The sequence below is a fragment of the Leptinotarsa decemlineata genome, unplaced genomic scaffold, assembly GCF_025532065.1.
Source record: "Leptinotarsa decemlineata unplaced genomic scaffold, Ldec_3_MD MMD2_tig00026299_RagTag_RagTag, whole genome shotgun sequence".
NCBI classification, from domain to species: Eukaryota; Metazoa; Arthropoda; class Insecta; order Coleoptera; family Chrysomelidae; genus Leptinotarsa; species Leptinotarsa decemlineata.
Genome location: NW_027412676.1, coordinates 9,007,706 through 9,024,962, shown reverse-complemented (window position 1 = coordinate 9,024,962; position 17,257 = coordinate 9,007,706). Strand labels below are relative to the sequence as shown.

At 33.6% G+C, this 17,257-nt stretch overlaps 1 protein-coding gene across 3 annotated transcripts; it reads right to left on the bottom strand.

Moving 5' to 3' along the window:
- Positions 1 to 758: 758 nt before the first annotated feature.
- Positions 759 to 16,882, bottom strand: LOC111508448 (ADP-ribosylarginine hydrolase CG2909). Of its 3 annotated transcripts, none has more exons than XM_074180542.1 (4): positions 16,724 to 16,882; positions 6,760 to 7,847; positions 2,829 to 2,998; positions 759 to 1,112 (listed from the first exon to the last, which is right to left on the bottom strand). In XM_074180542.1, the coding sequence occupies exons 2-4, from the start codon at positions 7,794 to 7,796 to the stop codon at positions 862 to 864; spliced, it is 1,458 nt and encodes a 485-aa protein (XP_074036643.1). In that variant the 5' UTR covers positions 7,797 to 7,847; positions 16,724 to 16,882; the 3' UTR covers positions 759 to 861. The 3 variants fall into 3 exon arrangements, with proteins under 3 accessions (XP_074036643.1, XP_074036645.1, XP_074036644.1); XM_074180544.1 differs by lacking the exon at positions 16,724 to 16,882 and adding an exon at positions 8,464 to 8,624; XM_074180543.1 differs by lacking the exon at positions 16,724 to 16,882 and adding an exon at positions 8,276 to 8,431.
- Between the last annotated feature and the right edge of the window lie 375 nt (positions 16,883 to 17,257).

Below are 17,257 nucleotides of genomic sequence, written 5' to 3'. Positions count from 1 at the left end.
TTCCATGAAAATCAAAAAATAAATAGATAAGTACTCTTTGATCACTCCCATATTGATTTCAATTTAAGAGCCACCGGTAGACAGCTGTTTCAGCCTATTGGGCATTGTCAGTACCGGGCAGGCGGTCCTGCCCGGTACTGACTCGCCAAGAAAGTACTTGATAAAAATAGCTGTGTAAACGCAAGCGAAGCATAAGCATAATACAATTATTGTGATTCTTATATAATCAGAAATGATTATTTAATAACAAAATTAGTTAGCTCCCTAATTATATTATTGAAGGGGAACTGTTGGAAGGTAGGTTGCACTATATCGTTTACTTGAACTATACTAATGCTGGCTAGACTCACGAGAACACATGAGGACTGAAAATGGACATGATGTATTGGAAATCTCAGTGGTCGTTAAATCCATGATAGATACAGTTCTTTGATTTGGTGTCCAATAATGACCCAAGTTGCTACTAAACGCCAACAGCAGCATTTGTGTCATATTTTAATTTACCCATCATTCAATCTGTTCTGAAAAATATCTTCGTTTGAATTTATGTTGGTAGATCCTTCCATCATTTTTATAGTATTAGATTTTCAACTCATGATTGCTGTATTCCACATTAGTCTGTAATCCGAGTGACGTAACAATGTTTAATGTAGTTCTCAACCGTGAATATGTAAAAATAACTTTTGTTATTTGTATGATCTAATACGATATTTTGTTATGGTTTTCACGGTGGAAAGACAAGAAGCTCATTGGAAAAATTACTTTTTCATAACAGTTTATTATTATATTCATTACATAATGAATAATTACATATTAATAATCAAAATAACGAAAACATATATTTCATTATTTTCAAATACATTACATTTTTCCGTCAGCTTTGCTACATCTGATAAGATTTTGATATTCCTCAAAAGTCACTATTTGTCCATCTTTAACAACTCTTAATTTATCAGCACACACCAAAGGATTGATATGAGGGTTATGAATTTCGGCAATTTGTGTTGAAGAAGCTGTTGCTGGATCATTGCTACCACTTAAATTTTCACACCAGTATTCATTACCAGGTAAGGCATTTCCATCCCAAGCATAGGAAACGACTAACAACTTGCCTGAAAAAAATTTTTTTTGGTACTTTCGGAAAATAACTATATAGCTACAAAAATTGTGTCAAGTTGCACGGATTTCTAAAAAAAATATTGATAATAAATCACTTTATGAATGTTCTACAGGTTCGGCTTCTGATATGTGTAAATCATTTTAATAATGGGCAGGATGAAAATAATACTTGCTGAAATATTCATGAATCATCTGAAAAAACAAATCCATGCACCTAAATTCAAAAATATGTTAAAATATTGGTAACAGTATGTCGACGACATCGTTCTTTGCTGGGTCGTTCAGTCAAATAGTTTTCTCATTTATCTGAACAGCCTTAATCCTAATATAGAATTCACAATGGAAATGGAAGACGATCACAATTCACTAAACTTTCTAGATTTGAATATCCGCCGCAGACAACAAATACAAATTTTCAGTATATCCGAATCCACACATACAGATATAACAATTCACAATCAATTTAACAGAATGAAACAGATTGCCGCCAATAATGGATATAAAATCTACATCGTACACAAAAACAGAATCGCAAAATTTTCATGTCGTTTTGTGTTGGTGTTGTCTCGGAAATTTGGTTCTGCAATGTTTTTATTTTTATTTAATATGTATCTAATATGTCTTATGGTTTTTAATAGTGATATTATCAACACGAAGAAACTACTTTTCGAGCCCTAGAGAAGAATTTAATGAAATTCGAAACGTCGTCAAGAAAACAATTGTTTTTTGAAAAAATTGATTCTAAATTGTTTCACTTTAAGTTTAATGTACTCTCGAATGAAAGAAAATAATGACCGTCGTTTTGCGTGTCTATATTATATATCGGTTATTCTATAAACATTCAGAAACGAATCATAGATGAAGCACTCAAGACAAATAAAAATTCGCATTCATTTATGGCGGGACAACTTCAAAAAATATGGGGTCTACAAGCTTAAGTGCGACGATTGGAATGCCTTATATATAGATATAGGACAAACGGGCCGCAGTTCAAACTAGAGATTCGATGAGAATTTGAGCAGTTACGGATTGAATAAACAAATATCCATCTACGCCAATCATCCCATAGGACAGAAAGGTGTTGCCTTTCTACTTCCCCAACTTTACACAGAAACAGCTTCTTTCATATGAACATTGAATCACACGAAAAACAAACTTTCGAAATAAAATATTTTTACATGAACACTGAATTATACAAAAGACACTTTTCTGTATTCAGTTTGTTTTCCAAACATTTGTTATGGAATTGAATGACATATCATTCACAGGATTGCTACACAACGTAGTTAATGAAAGAGATAAAAATTTCACTGTCATCCTCAATGGCGGACAACCGATGTTTCGGAATATGACACTTGTCTTATTGTCTCTTCAGCACCAAATCTGGATAACATTACAAGATGAAGCGCACAATTCATGCATAAAATTACAACCTCAGGGGATTGGACAATAAAACAATCTGAGCTCAGGTGTAAACTTGATAGTTAGAATTTGAACTTCGGGCGTAAAATGAATTTACTGAAAATACTTTCGCGACACCAGAAAAAATATACCGGCTCTTAATGTGAGTTTCGCTAATCAAGTTAGCATCATCAGAAACAATGCCTATTACGTTGGTTGGTTTTTAGACTATTTTCGGTTTTGAATTGTAAAAATATTCACACACTGCCCAATTCACATTATAGCACTGTAAAAATATATTACATTACCTTCTGATACTTTTTCGTGGGGATTTCTCTTCAAAATATGAATGTTTATACCTCCAAGAGGATGACCTTCTAATTTAAATACTTCACCATGTTTGTAGTCCCCGCATTTTTTTTGATTGATATATGAAAAGCATATATCGCTCACAGAGTGCAGATTTGAGCCCAAAGATCTGAAAATTGATATAAACAATTCAAGTGAAGTGTACAGAATTGATAATAACTAAATAATTGTGTCGATAAGAAAAATACAGGGCACTCGAAGATTAGGGATTGTTTTCAACATCTGGCATTAAACTACAGCCAACTTTTTAGAAAATTTTCCAGGAAACTTGTAGTGAGAGCATCTAGCAAAAATTTGAAAAATCTCATTACTCTAAAAAACACTTGTCCAGAATTTATACGGAAATATTTAATGCCAAAAAAAGAACATTCCAAACTCATATCTGATACAAAATGGTTGTATTATCAGAATAAAATAGTGGCTTCAGATAATCCCACAAACATGGCTTGGCGGGTGATGAATAGTATAACACACTCTTCTACAACTATGAAAAATATTTAATACATGAAAGTAAGGTTGTGAATGATCTTCGAAAAATATCCTGCCTTTTCAATAATTTTTTTAACACTTCTATGAAGATAATTGGGAAGATTAAAAATAATAACCCATCCAATAATCATATCAATCATCTTATTAATGTTTATAACTCTATACTTATTGAGCCTTTCACAGATAATGAACTGTCATCTCTTCTAACGAATAAACTCAAGAATAAAAGTTCTTCTGGACCCGATGAAATCCCAATGTTCTTGATCATAAAAATTTGCAATACATTATTTATCCTTTGACTTAATCAGTCAAACTGTTCTTTAGTACAGCAGTGTTTCCCGAAAAATTGAAGATCGGAAAAGTTGTACCTGTCCACAAAAAATCGGATCCATATTCTTAGAGAACTATATGCCCATCACTGTTCCATCTAGTTTCTCAAAAATATATGAATATGCATACCTACATCTTTGAGAGGTATAACATTATCTCCCCGATTCAACATGGTTTTCGATCCAATATGTCCACTATTACTGCTGTGACAGCTTTTTACTCAAAAATCTTGGAGTACATCGAAGGTGGTGAATGCCCTGCTGGAATATTTTGTGAAGTCAGCAGGGCATTCGACTGCGTCGGCCACACGATATTATTAAATGAATTATATTTATATGGAATAAGAGGAAATGGCCTTGACTGGATAGAGTATTTCACCAGAAACAGAAGTCAATTTGTTTCGGTGAATCATAAATCTGAAAATAGTCATAAATGTGTTTCAAATACTCAAGTTTTGACCATAGGAGTACCTCAATGATCAGTGTTGGGACCGCATAACTTCTAATTTCGGACAATGAGGACGCAATTTTGAAAGAAAATTGTAACACAGTGTCAAATCAATCGGTTTCATGATGTGCCGCCAACTTACTTCATTTCAAATTTAGTTCTGTTTCGTATCTGATACGAAATCTTAAGCCGATATTAACCACAGAACAGTTATAAATTATTACTATGCACATAAAGATTCTAGAAAAAGATATGGCATTTGCTTTTGGGGAAGCTCTTCATTGGCTTCAAATGTATTTATTGCCTAAAAAAAGATTATATGAATTTTAGCAGACGTTTATCAGAGAACCTCCTGCAGATATTTATACAAACATTTAAAAATTGTAACTTTCCCGGATATTTTTTATTTTTTAAATGTGTGTATTCATACGCACCATACATATACTATCGAAATATGATTGCATTTCATCTTACCGTAATGTAAATACAAGAAAGTGGTTTTTATTAGATCATAATTTTTATTCCATAGATGAATTTCTCAAACTTCCGTTATTTTATTTGTCTATCACATTAATTTAATGAAGCTGGACTTGAATGAAGTTGATGTGTTTTGTCCATCATTGTATGCCTATGTCAATCTTTAATATTTGGTATTTTTGGTTCAATTTTACTTTAGGTATTATTTTATGTGTGTGATTGATGACTTGTTTATTTCCTGGTAATTCATGATCACATTAATGAAATGAATAAAAACACCTTTGTCTACCACTAGTTGATTTTATTTATACGGCCGGTTTCGGGTTTGACCCCATTATCAAGTTTTATACTTGAAAATTCTTGAGAAAGTGCGAGGGGAATTGGATATGTTTCCTGATGAGCGGATTGAACGAGAACGACCTTTTTACTGGCTGTCGAGGTGACCGGACCTGATATTTATAGATTATTATTTTTGGAGAACAGTGAACTAGAAAGTTTTCCCGTACTGACGTCACTGCACAGGAGGTCATGACATTAACAATTCGTGAGGCATCTCAACGAATTATGTCTTTTCATAACAAACTTAAGAACTAACTTTTCGAAGAAATTCAGAAAATGTACAGAACATAGTGGAAGATATTTTGAAAAATATTTCAATTGCTATTACTGTTTTTTTTGTTTCAAATTTAAAATGTACTTATTTCTGAAAATTTTCGAAAATATTTTGAAAAACGCAAATACTGAAAGAACGCCTACCAATAATAATATCATGTTGGTGGGAAAGAAAATTGTTGGCTTTCTACTATTCTATTTTGATACAAAAAATGTTGGAATATTCCATAGAAAGAAAGGAAGCAATCATCTATGTATAGAGTTACTTCGAAAGAAGTATGTCATCGATGACATCGTAATGACATTCATTCACTTATTTAATTAAATCCCAGCCAAAAGGAATCTTGTTCAAAGTGAAAGGGTAATTTTTAGGAGTGACTAATTTTTGGGAAAGTTTTTGGCTTTCTACTACTCCATCTTGATATAAAAAAAGGGGAATTTTCCAAAGAAAGGAAGGAAGCAATCAATTTCTAAAGAAGTAACTCTATACATAGATGTGTAGATTATGCAAAGAAGTAACATTCAGACACAAACTGGAAGAAAAAAACCTTCCTGAAACAGCTACTTTCATATAAACATTGAAATATACGAAAGAAAAATTCTTTCGAATTTTATATGAACACTGAATTATACAAAAAAAAAACTTTTCTCTGCTGAGTTTGTATTCCAATCTTCCGTTATGGAATTAAATCAGATAACATTCACAGAATTTTTACACAATATACTAAATGAAAGACAAAAATTTCACTTACATGGAACACTGTCATCCTCACTGATAGTATATTGTGTTGAAATCCTGATATTCAGATTCATGTCTTTCATGGCTGACTTCAAAAAGATATCGCTTATTATGTTTCTCCCACAGAAATTATAATAAGTATATATAGTATATATCTATGGTTCCTCCTGTATATCATTTATGACTTTTTTGTATTTTTATTTGTTAATTTCTGTTGATATATTCATTTTCTGAACAGAAATATTTGGGCCTATGTGAACGTAGGCTTCTCTTGTTCATGTTTTTTATACAGCACTGATCTCGACTTCATCAACTCATTCATCAATTGAATCACGTAATGATATGATGTGTACATACATACATACAATACATTGGCGTACTTACAGTGAACCTTTCTTACGATGATAACATATATATGTATATATATAATGTTCGGATAGGTTGCCGCGGTCAGTAATTTGACATACTGTTGTCCGTGTCTGTAATTTTCATCTTTTCGACGTTTCGGCTCCTGCTTTGGAGCCATTTTCACGAATCACTTAGATTTGTACTGACATGACTTGAGGACGAGGTCGTAATCTCCCTTGTCCCCAAATCTCGTTACTAGCTCTATGCTTGCTGTGTTCCACTCTATGTTCCACTCTAAGCAGCAGCCGAAACGTCCAATAGATGAAAATAACAGACGCGGTTCAACCCGGACAACAGTATGTCAATATGAATTGGACAAATAATCTTTTCTTCAAATTTTCAAAATCACTTCAGATATGTTTACTTACAAAATTCTTTTAGCAAAAGTTTCCATATACACTTCTTCTTGGTGTGACGATATTTTCCAAACACCTAGACCTAACCCCACAACATGAATGTAAGCAGTTTTATCCGCAGCCTTAGCCCTATAATTGGCCTCTACCAATAAAGTGTCGATGGAAATAGTTAGTCTTTTATAGTAATAGTGATTGTCGAAAAGCAAATCATTTATCAAATTTCTGTATCTTGCATTGTCACTGTTTTTGAGTTGCAATGCTTCTTCATAATCCATACAAGTTTCTTCATAGAACTCAGAAAATAGTTTGTGTATGCTGGCATTGATTTTGGTACCATAACCATTTATATTTGTATTTTGTGTTTTACTAAAAACAATTTCTTGATATTCCATTACGTTTCTTTTTTCCAATCTAGGACCTATTAGGCCAATTATGATGCCTTCCCTCGCAATTTTATCCCTATTTTCCAAATGTTTACCAAAATTTGTTCTCTCTCCTAGATTCACGAAGTAGGTATAGGAACCAACAGACAAAAACACTGATAATTTTATTTCATCGTACGTTAAACAATTTTCCATAATCAATGGAAATGATTCTTCAGCAGTACCAATTGACTCCCAATTTCCAAACCCACATTTTTTATTTATGAGCAAGAATTCATCAGACGAATCTATGAACAAAACGGCTCGTTTAAGAAGAAGTCTGTCTATGAAATCTTTAAGAGTCATTTTTTCGTATATTGATTTTTCTTTAGCAGTTCCGTACGCTCTCTTGAACAAAATAAATTTGCAGTATAGCTCTAGAGCGTTTTCGTGAATAACTGGGTACACGGAATTTATATTTCTTTCTAGTATCGTCTTCTGTTCGATTTTTTTTAATGTTTTGCATCTGCCAGTATTAATTGGGAATTTTATTGGAAAAGTTTCACTTTTTTTAATAATATCTTCGATAGTTTGTTGTCGTATTTTTTCTACTCTACTTTCAATCAAGAGTTTGTACGTTTCAAAGGACCATTCAGGAGACTTTGGAGACCAATTTGGAGTCACCATAGTGTTGGAGCTGATAACTATATATTATTTTTTTTATTATAGATGCAGTTTCTGAAAAAAAAAATGCAAACAATTATTTCAATAGATGTATCGATCGTAGAAATGAATTTTAATACTAGAACAAAGTGAAGAAAGATTAATAATATCGTATTATATAGCCTTAATGATCTACCAGTTCTTGAAAAATATTTGTTCTACTGGAATATAAATTGATTTCTTGAAGATGCACTATAAAGATATCTGCAAATCAAAGGGCTATTTGCATTTCTTGCATTTATAAAACTCTTCCATTTATCATTAAAAAGATACATGTTCACATTGTTCACTTTCTACCCCTAACAAAAATGTATGTACTGAAAAATTCTTACTTAATGTTTAACAGATTTTACGTCAAATCAAAACGTTTTCTTAGAGGTTGTTGATGTTACCTGTCGGCTGTTTTCCGCCATAACTATTAATGAATTACAAATTTTACTCACATTCAAAGGGTATTCATGAATGAAAAAAATATTTGAATTGATAACTCTTTGGATCCCCGTCGTGTTGCTTCACAAATTGAGTGAGCATCGAGGGCGCCGGGTTTTTAAAATTCCCGTGGGTGCTCCAGCTTTTTCAAAGACATACCTAGCTACTTATATTTTTGTTATTTATATCATTACTAGCTGACCTGGGGAACTTCGTACCGCCGCCGCCGCGATGTTATACTAAATGCTGCATCGTGCACACACACTTTTGTTTTAAAACATTCGATTGTAAATAAATAAAATTGCGCGTCATTTATCTCATCCTTTAACTATACTAAATCACAATTAACGGTAACGAATAAAATCTGTGAATCATAGACATAGGTAACAAAACAAAACATAGGTAAAATTCAGCAGTTCTGCGCTTCGCAAATACACCTGCATCCATCATAAGACATCATAGTTGGATCGTTTTTTGTCTGTCGTTGTCTTAGTTCACTCACTCGTATAAAGATACCGCCACGGCCACTGAGTTACACATATATACAGACAGCAGGAAGCGACTTTATTTCATACAATGAAATGATATTTATTAGCCTTACGATTTAGATGACCTTTATGAAATGGATGAAATTTGGTACAGATATTGGTTACGTCATAGGAGAGTTATTATCTCGAAAAAATAATACGGGAAACCAAATTAATTATTTTAGATATTCACAGTCGTGGGTGCTCTGCACTCACTATTTACCTCTAGTGGGTGTTAGAGCACCCGAGTACCTACGGAGTCGGCGCCCCTGGGGACTGGCTGTAAATCAAATTATCTGAAAGGACACAATTTGTTCAGGCCAGTCTCAAATTACCTACACTATAGGTTAATGGACTGACACCTATCAGAAAACAACTACTCCCCTGGTTAATACCACGAAAGGCGTTGGATTGCATCCGGCAGGTGTGAGTGCAGGATTCTTCACTGAAGTTATTTCTGCATATGATGTTGGCAATACAACTGCCGTAATCGATTTTCACTTCCAGGCTGTTTGGGCTGTTTCGGGCTGTTCGGCCACTCGTCAGTGCAAAGTAGTGTCTATCATCAACATAAAGTCGATCATTTTTGATAATTGAAAATGGAATTCCTTCAGAGCATCATTTCTCGAACTAAGTTGGAGCGAACGACAAACAACATGTTTGTCATCGCCCCATCTGCCTGTGAACGAGGTAAGCAACCGCATATACGAAATTTGTCCAATTGCTCGTATAAGGAAGAGAACTTAATAAATTGAGTGGGCAAACTTGGATACTGGCTGTAAAACCGGTCTGCAATAATTGAAAATCTATTGCGGCAGTTGTATCGCCAACAGCATATGCAGGAATAAATTCAGTGAAGAATTCTGCACTGACACATGTCGGATATAATCCAACGCCCTTCGTGGTATTAGCCAGGGAAGTAGTTGTTTTCTGATAGGTGTCAGTCCATTAATCTACAGTGTAGGGAGTTGAGACTGGTCTGAATGAATAATGCGTTTTCAAGCAATACATTTTTTTAAAACGATATTGTTTTTAAAAATTATAATATTCATCACTGATAAAAATCCCTCCAAAATCGTATTGAGAATACATTTGTGTATAAAATTTTTTTAAACAAATAGATCTAAAAATTATGAAAAATCATTTTTATGTAACTTTAAATAATAAGAATACGAATAGATTTGAATATTGAAAAAAATGTTTTCATTGCTACAATTGAATTTTTCACTTTTAACGTCTTTGATTATTAATAATAACACAGTGGAAAATCAAAATTTTCCAATTTTTCCAACAGGGATCTTTTTTGAAGGCTTTCAAAAAAAGCTTCAAGATGTGAAAAAATTTGAGGTTTTTAGTTTAAAAATTATCAGGGTTTTTATGTAAATTTAATGGATTTAAAGTATATCTAATAAAATGATCAGGATAAAAATTTTTTTCATATATTTTCGTTAAGTCATGTGGCCAGAAGGTATATGATTTTTTTGTAAATAATGATATTTAATGGGTTAAAATAATTTTTATTTTTCAAAGGTCCGTATCGGTCAGCGCGTATCGGCCGCTTTTAGCAGGCGATGCAGTAGAAACGGCAATAATTCAGTTCACTGAGACAATCATTCAGTCATTTGAATATAATGAAATAGGTATTTTTTGGACCTATCAAAAGCCTATGATTGCTTAAATCATAAATATTTATTGGCAAAACTTATATATATAACTTAACTATATGGAATCAGAGAAAATATCTGGAAGTGGTTTGAATCATATTTGTCAAGCCGTCTGCAAAAAACTAAAATCATGAAACACGAAAAAATATTCAAATACTGGGGGCATACCACAGGGAAGTGTAACCGGTGACATGCTTTTTATTATTTTCATGAACACTATTTTATAGATCCTAAATAATGACAGTAAAACTTCCCAAATCACCAATTATGCTGATGATACAAATCTGTTAGTGTCAAGTCACAACTATCCAAACTTAATTATAGTCGATTAACTTGTTAGACAGAGCAAACCACTGGTTCTCAAAGAAAAATTTGATTCTGAATGTTGAGAAAACAAATGTTATTTTATTTAGAACGGCACAGGAAAGAATTGAAACACCAAGTTTGTTTTAGTTATTTCAGGGATTTCAAATCATTTTATACAGGCTGATTCACGGTGGATGGCACATTAGACGTTTCTGGTGAATCAGACATCGGATCACTTTGAAAATTTAATGGAGGGCATATTCGGACATTCTCTAGCCAACTAAAATATTTTCGACAATGCGGTGTTGCTGCTTCTATTAGAAAGCAGTAGCAACTTTGATTTTTCAAATGGAACACTCTGTATATAATATTATTTTTGGAATCTCCAACAATTGCCCGACAACTTTTCTTGATATTTCCCTATACCTATCTGTTACCGTTTTCGAAATAAAAATTAATTTCAATTTTTTTCTTCGAAAATCATGACTTCTAAAAATGCCGATATCTTTTAGTTAAGAAGTACTATGATATCGAAATTTGGTTTGGAGTTAGGTGATACTTGGACACTTCCCACACGTCAGCCTAATCTCCGTTACTTCAATACAGGGTGGTAAAAAAATACAGTTTTTTCGTTTGCTTGAAAAAGTTGCTGAAATTTGATTATTTTAAATGGATTATTTTAAATGGTATATTATTGAAAATTCGGAAAGCTGCTGAAATTTGCTTTCTTTCTATGTATATCATACCTATACCTAACTAGTCAAGTTTCGGACTTATGAACATTTATTTGTGAAAATGTCCCTTCAGAATGGTATTTCCATTCGGTATTTGGTAAGCAGGCCATGATTACTATTTGACAGTAGCGTTGTGACATTCTCCTAATAATATCGACATTTCCGTCACTTCAGAAGTTGCAAATACCTTCAAAACGATGGAACAAAACTATTCAAACGAAGTTCTTATGAATTTGTTTATTAATTTTGGACAGTGTGACAAAATTATCAGCAGAACATGTAGAAAGTTCAATGAAATGTATCCGAATCTACCGCCAATAAACCTCAAGAAATTTATACGAATTCAGAACAATTTCAATATGTTTGGATAAACTTTAAAAAAGCACCAAGAAACTTGAAATTGGAAATATTGATATGAATAATTATAAAAAAGTAAAACAATCATGTGGAATATTTCAAAATATGTTCGAATCGCTGGCCGTTCACTTCCAAGCACTTTAAAATGCGGGTGTTGACTGCTTTCGTGGTGGCAGATCTGATTTCATTGGGATCCAAATCTTCAAATGTTTGGGCAATCCTTTCTAACAATTCATCTCTCGAACGCACGGGTATTTTGCAAACTTTTTCTTTAAACATTCCCCACAAATAAAAATCTAATGGATTAAGATCGGGTGATCTCGCTGGCCAATTTCATGGTCCCAAGCGCCTCATCCACCGATCGTCAAATAGTCTATCCAGTTCTGCGCTCACTTCTCTTGTGCAATGTGCAGGAGCTCCGTCTAGTTGTTACCAACAGTTTCGATAATCTTCGAGTGGCAGATTATCCACGAAACTGTCTACAGTATTCTCCAAAATATTCAGGTAGCTTCTGGATGTTAATGACTCCTCGTATATCACGTACCTCAATTTGTTGTCCATCAACATGCAGAAGACATTAAAACTAAATTTTTCTTGAAATCCGGCTTCTTTTGTGACGTGAGGATTTTCACTGGACCAATAATGACGATTTTTTCTATTGAAAATCCCTTCTCTCGAAAATTTCGATTCATCAGTCCAAATAATTTTATTTAAAAAAAGTGGATCTTCTTGAATGCGTGTCAACATTCACAAAATTCTACTCTCTGTTGAGGATCTTGAGGCTTCATTGCTTGAATTTTGGTGAATTTATAATCATGCATTTTATGTCTTCGCAAGATTCTTTGAACCGATGAATATTTTATACCCAAATCTTCTTCAGCACTTCTTATTGATGACTCGGGAAATGCGTGAAAATATGCTAAGACATTAATCTGGTTGTCTTCGAAAGTTACGAGTCGAGGCAAGTTTCTTGGTGCTTTTAAAGTTGATCCAAATGCATTGAAATTGTTCTGAATTCGTATAAATTTCTTGAGGTTCATTGGCGGTAGATTCGGATACATTTCATTGAACTTTCTACATGTTCTGCTGATAATTTTGTCACACTGTCCAAAAATAATAAACAAATTCATAAGAACTTCGTTTGAATAGTTTTGTTCCATCGTTTTGAAGGTATTTGCAACTTCTGAAGTGACGAAAATGTCGATATTATTAGGAGAATGTCACAACGCTACTGTCAAATAGTAATCATGGCCTGCTTACCAAATACCGAATGGAAATACCATTCTGAAGGGACATTTTCACAAATAAATGTTCATAAGTCCGAAACTTGACTAGTTAGGTATAGGTATGATATACATAGAAAGAAAGCAAATTGCAGCAGCTTTCCGAATTTTCAATAATATACAGGGTGTTCTATTTAAAATAATCAAATTTCAGCAACTTTTTCAAGCAAACGAAAAAACTGTATTTTTTTACCACCCTGTATTGAAGTAACGGAGATTAGGCTGACGTGTGGGAAGTGTCCAAGTATCACCTAACTCCAAACCAAATTTCGATATCATAGTACTTCTTAACTAAAAGATATCGGTATTTTTAGAAGTCATGATTTTCGAAGAAAAAAATTGAAATTAATTTTTATTTCGAAAACGGTAACAGATAGGTATAGGGAAATATCAAGAAAAGTTGTCGGGCAATTGTTGGAGATTCCAAAAATAATATTATATACAGAGTGTTCCATTTCAAAAATCAAAGTTGCTACTGCTTTCTAATAGAAGCGGCAACACCGCATTGTCGAAAATATTTTAGTTGGCTAGAGAATGTCCGAATATGCCCTCCATTGAATTTTCAAAGTGATCCGTTGTCTGGTTCACCAGAAACGTCTAATGTGCCATCCACCGTGAATCAGCCTGTATAGTAGACAATGGAAGTCCGAACTAGTGAAATTCATCATGAAACATTGTCAATCACCTTCAAACATACAATTAATCTGTCAAACAATGAACTTGCAGTACAGAACTCAACAAAATTTCTTGGTATGTATGTTAACGAACACCTGCATTGGTATAAGCATATTACAAATCTGGGAAAAAAATTGAATCAAATATGTTACATCATCAGACTTATTGGCTCCTACCTCGATGAAAACTCACTAAAAATTATTTATTCTGCGAATTTTGCATCTTTACTTAAATTTTGTATAACATTCTGGGGAAGCAGCAGTAAAACCTCTGTTATATTCCTTATCCAAAAAGGAATTATGAGAGTTACTTTCAAACTGAACTTTCGTCTTCAAGGCAAATAATATCTTTACAGTATATGCGATCTATATCTATGAAAGTGTAGAATACCTATTTAAAAATAAAAGTAGATTTTTGGAAGCTAAACCAAGTCATAATTATACTAAGCGCAATATGAATATATCTTTTCCGATTCACAAATTGAAAGTGTCAGAGAGGCATCCATCCTATGCGTCTATAAGGTTTTTCATTAAATTACCACAGAGACTTAAAATGTTAGAGAGCCTGAAAAAATTTCGAAACAGGTGTCAAAGAGCTTTTGATCAAGTTAGTTATAACCTTATTCACTTCAGGAATATCTAGATAAGTTATAAACCTTTATGTAGAAATTTTGTGACGTTGTTTCATTTTATGTGATGTTTTCTTTATGAAATGTAGAGCATTCTCTGAAATATATTAATATTACTATTATTATTATTATTTTTACCTCTAAATTAAAACTATAAATATTGGTAATAGAGTTCCGAGAGGTGGGGCTTTTTATAGGAGATTTCTTCATATCATAATTTTCTTTGCCCTTGGACAGAAGTTCCAAAAAAAGGATCTTGTGACCCAGACTAAAAGGAACTTGGGGAATATGGACTAGCATTTTTTCCTTTCAAGTGCATGAATATTTTGAAGGCTCTATTAAAAAGTTACCTATAATTTTTTTTGTTAATATATATTGTTAATATATCTCTCACTAAAATAAGGGAAAGATGTAGTATATATCAGAAAGCATTAATAAATCAACGTAGTTATTACATCATTGACAAAGGAGATTGAAGGTACGCGCTGGATAGCCGAGGTGTAAAACAATTTAAATCATTGTGCTTAACGGTGGCTTTATATAAACTACAAAGTGCAAGGGCACTACACAGAGTAAAGGCCGGAACACACCTGTCATACACCCTTCAGATCCGACTCCCAACATTCAGTCGGACGAGTGTCTGAGAGGGAAATGGTACTTTAGTCCGAATAGAGTAGTTCACATCGTCCCGATATGTGACCAACCCCGCTCCCACCCGACTCCGATCCTGTATTCGATCATGATCCGATGGTGCAGCCTATTCGTTCTCCAGCTGCGGGATGCGTATCGCTTGGAGTTTGTATTTATATTTGAGTTTTTGTTTTCTTCAAATTAAATTACAAAAATGTTACAAAACCGGAGCTTATTGAACAAGTCAGAAAATATCCAGTTCTGTATGACCATCAGACTGAAGAGTTGTACCGCTGTTCTCTATGAGAGCTCTTCGATTTTCTTCATCTTCTTCTTCCAAACAGTGTGCCTTAATGGCTGAATCGCAGTTGCTAAAATTCTTGAACATTTTGCTTAGAGGACCTTCCTAGATATGTTTGAATCGACACTGGCTAGAGTGGCAAGTGTATCAAGCCGGAGCGGTAAATCGGAAAGAAGTCGGAAACATGTATGACAAGTGTGATTACTCACTGGCGATCCTGCTCCGGTCCGCTTTTGGGGCAAAATCAAACCGGAGTCGGATCAGAGAGATATACGAAGAAGTGTGTCCCGACCTTAACACTATTATTCCGACCCCGTCAAAATCCGAACAAGTCCGATGGTTCGATAGTTTCATCGGAAAAATTCGACTAATTCACTGTTTTGTCTGAAGCAAAACTCAGTGTTCTGTCACAGTATACTATATACAATAATCCCACTTCGGGTAATTTTTGGCTGATACAGGACTTGTAGTCTTAGGTCTGCGCAAACGACGAGTTCAAGACAGGCACGCAACCCTACCATAGTTGTCGAATTTCATGGGTTTCACCCAACCTACTGTGAAATTTAAATATATTTTGTCACATCCGAATATGAACATCTGCTGATCCCATGCATTTTTGAAATCTACTTGAAATATAGTTCATCATTGCCCAAATTGGAGAATACTTGAATATTACACAAATGCAAAATTATCATTTGTACAATTTTCTCAGGTGCCCAACATGGTTTTCATTGACTGTATTTTTTGAGCAGTTTATATGAATAGTTGTTACGTTGAGCAGCGTTAGGCGCTTTGGTTGAGATTGTAGTAGGGAGAAATGTCATTAGTATCAAATACGTCAAGATTGTAAAACTCCTGGACACCAACATCAAAGGGACCGACGCTAAGTGGGACTACTGTAAATAAGTATACTGTGGTTCTGTTGTGTATCCACTGGCTAACGAATCGAGAAAAAAATAAATTATTGTTCTCATTAGTTTGCTTAGAAAACTGTCATTCCTGTTTTTTAACGACGTTTTGAGCCTTGTAAGAGATCATAACGGTTAAAACTACGTTTTAACCTGTAAGATATTTAGAAAATGATTGTTCAACCCTTGGATGGTAGGTATGGTCCTATTTACAAGTAAGAGTTCAAAGCTACTCTCCAAAATAAAAAAAAATAAAGCGATTATTTTCACCACATAGGTACTATAAACAAATACAGAGGTGTTGCGAATAACTTTTGGAAACAAATTGTGGTTATTAAAATAGATAATTTCAAGTTTCACAGTGCCAAGAATTTCACGAGATCATTGTTGTACTTATTATCCGATAATGACACAAACAAACGCAATATTTCGTTGAAAGTGTTACTCACCTGCGTCTTCAAACTCGACAGAAACGAAAATGAAATAAAATCTTCACATTCAATATTCTTTCAATGAGCTGAAAGCAGTTCCGTGTATTGTTTGAAGCAAAACCACAGATGAAACCCACTTCCCACTTGTATTGATACGAGTATTATAAAGTTACAGGAAATCACTCATAGGTGATAAGAGATAGTGAGTAATAACAAATGTTTGTTGCATATATTCAAGTGGCCCAACACGGAACAAAAAAATAAAGTACAAACAAGTGATAGAACAGGGTAATAAGAGTTCAAGAAATGGATGTTTGTTGCCTTTGTAACTATCTAATGCTATTTTAGATCTGAATCTTGGGCAATGCGGCATTTATGCTGTGACGCTGAAAACATTATAATGGGGAATGTTTTTCAATTTAGGTTATTACAGCAAATGCAAATTTGAACAAAATAAAGTTGAGTTTAATTCATGAGTTTTTCAAATTCACTTCAAAAAGTATTCAAATTGATGTTTCAAATGTTGGGTTTTAATTTTTAAAGGGGTTTGTT

Coding starts and splice junctions, on each gene's coding strand:
- LOC111508448 (XM_074180542.1), bottom strand. CDS start 7,796: ATGGTGACTCCAAATTGGTCTCCAAAGTCTCCTGAATGGTCCTTTGAA. Junction 2,999..6,759: donor ACTTTTGCTAAAAGAATTTT/GTAAGTAAACAT, acceptor ATCAATTTTCAG/ATCTTTGGGCTCAAATCTGC. Junction 1,113..2,828: donor CCACGAAAAAGTATCAGAAG/GTAATGTAATAT, acceptor AATTTTTTTCAG/GCAAGTTGTTAGTCGTTTCC.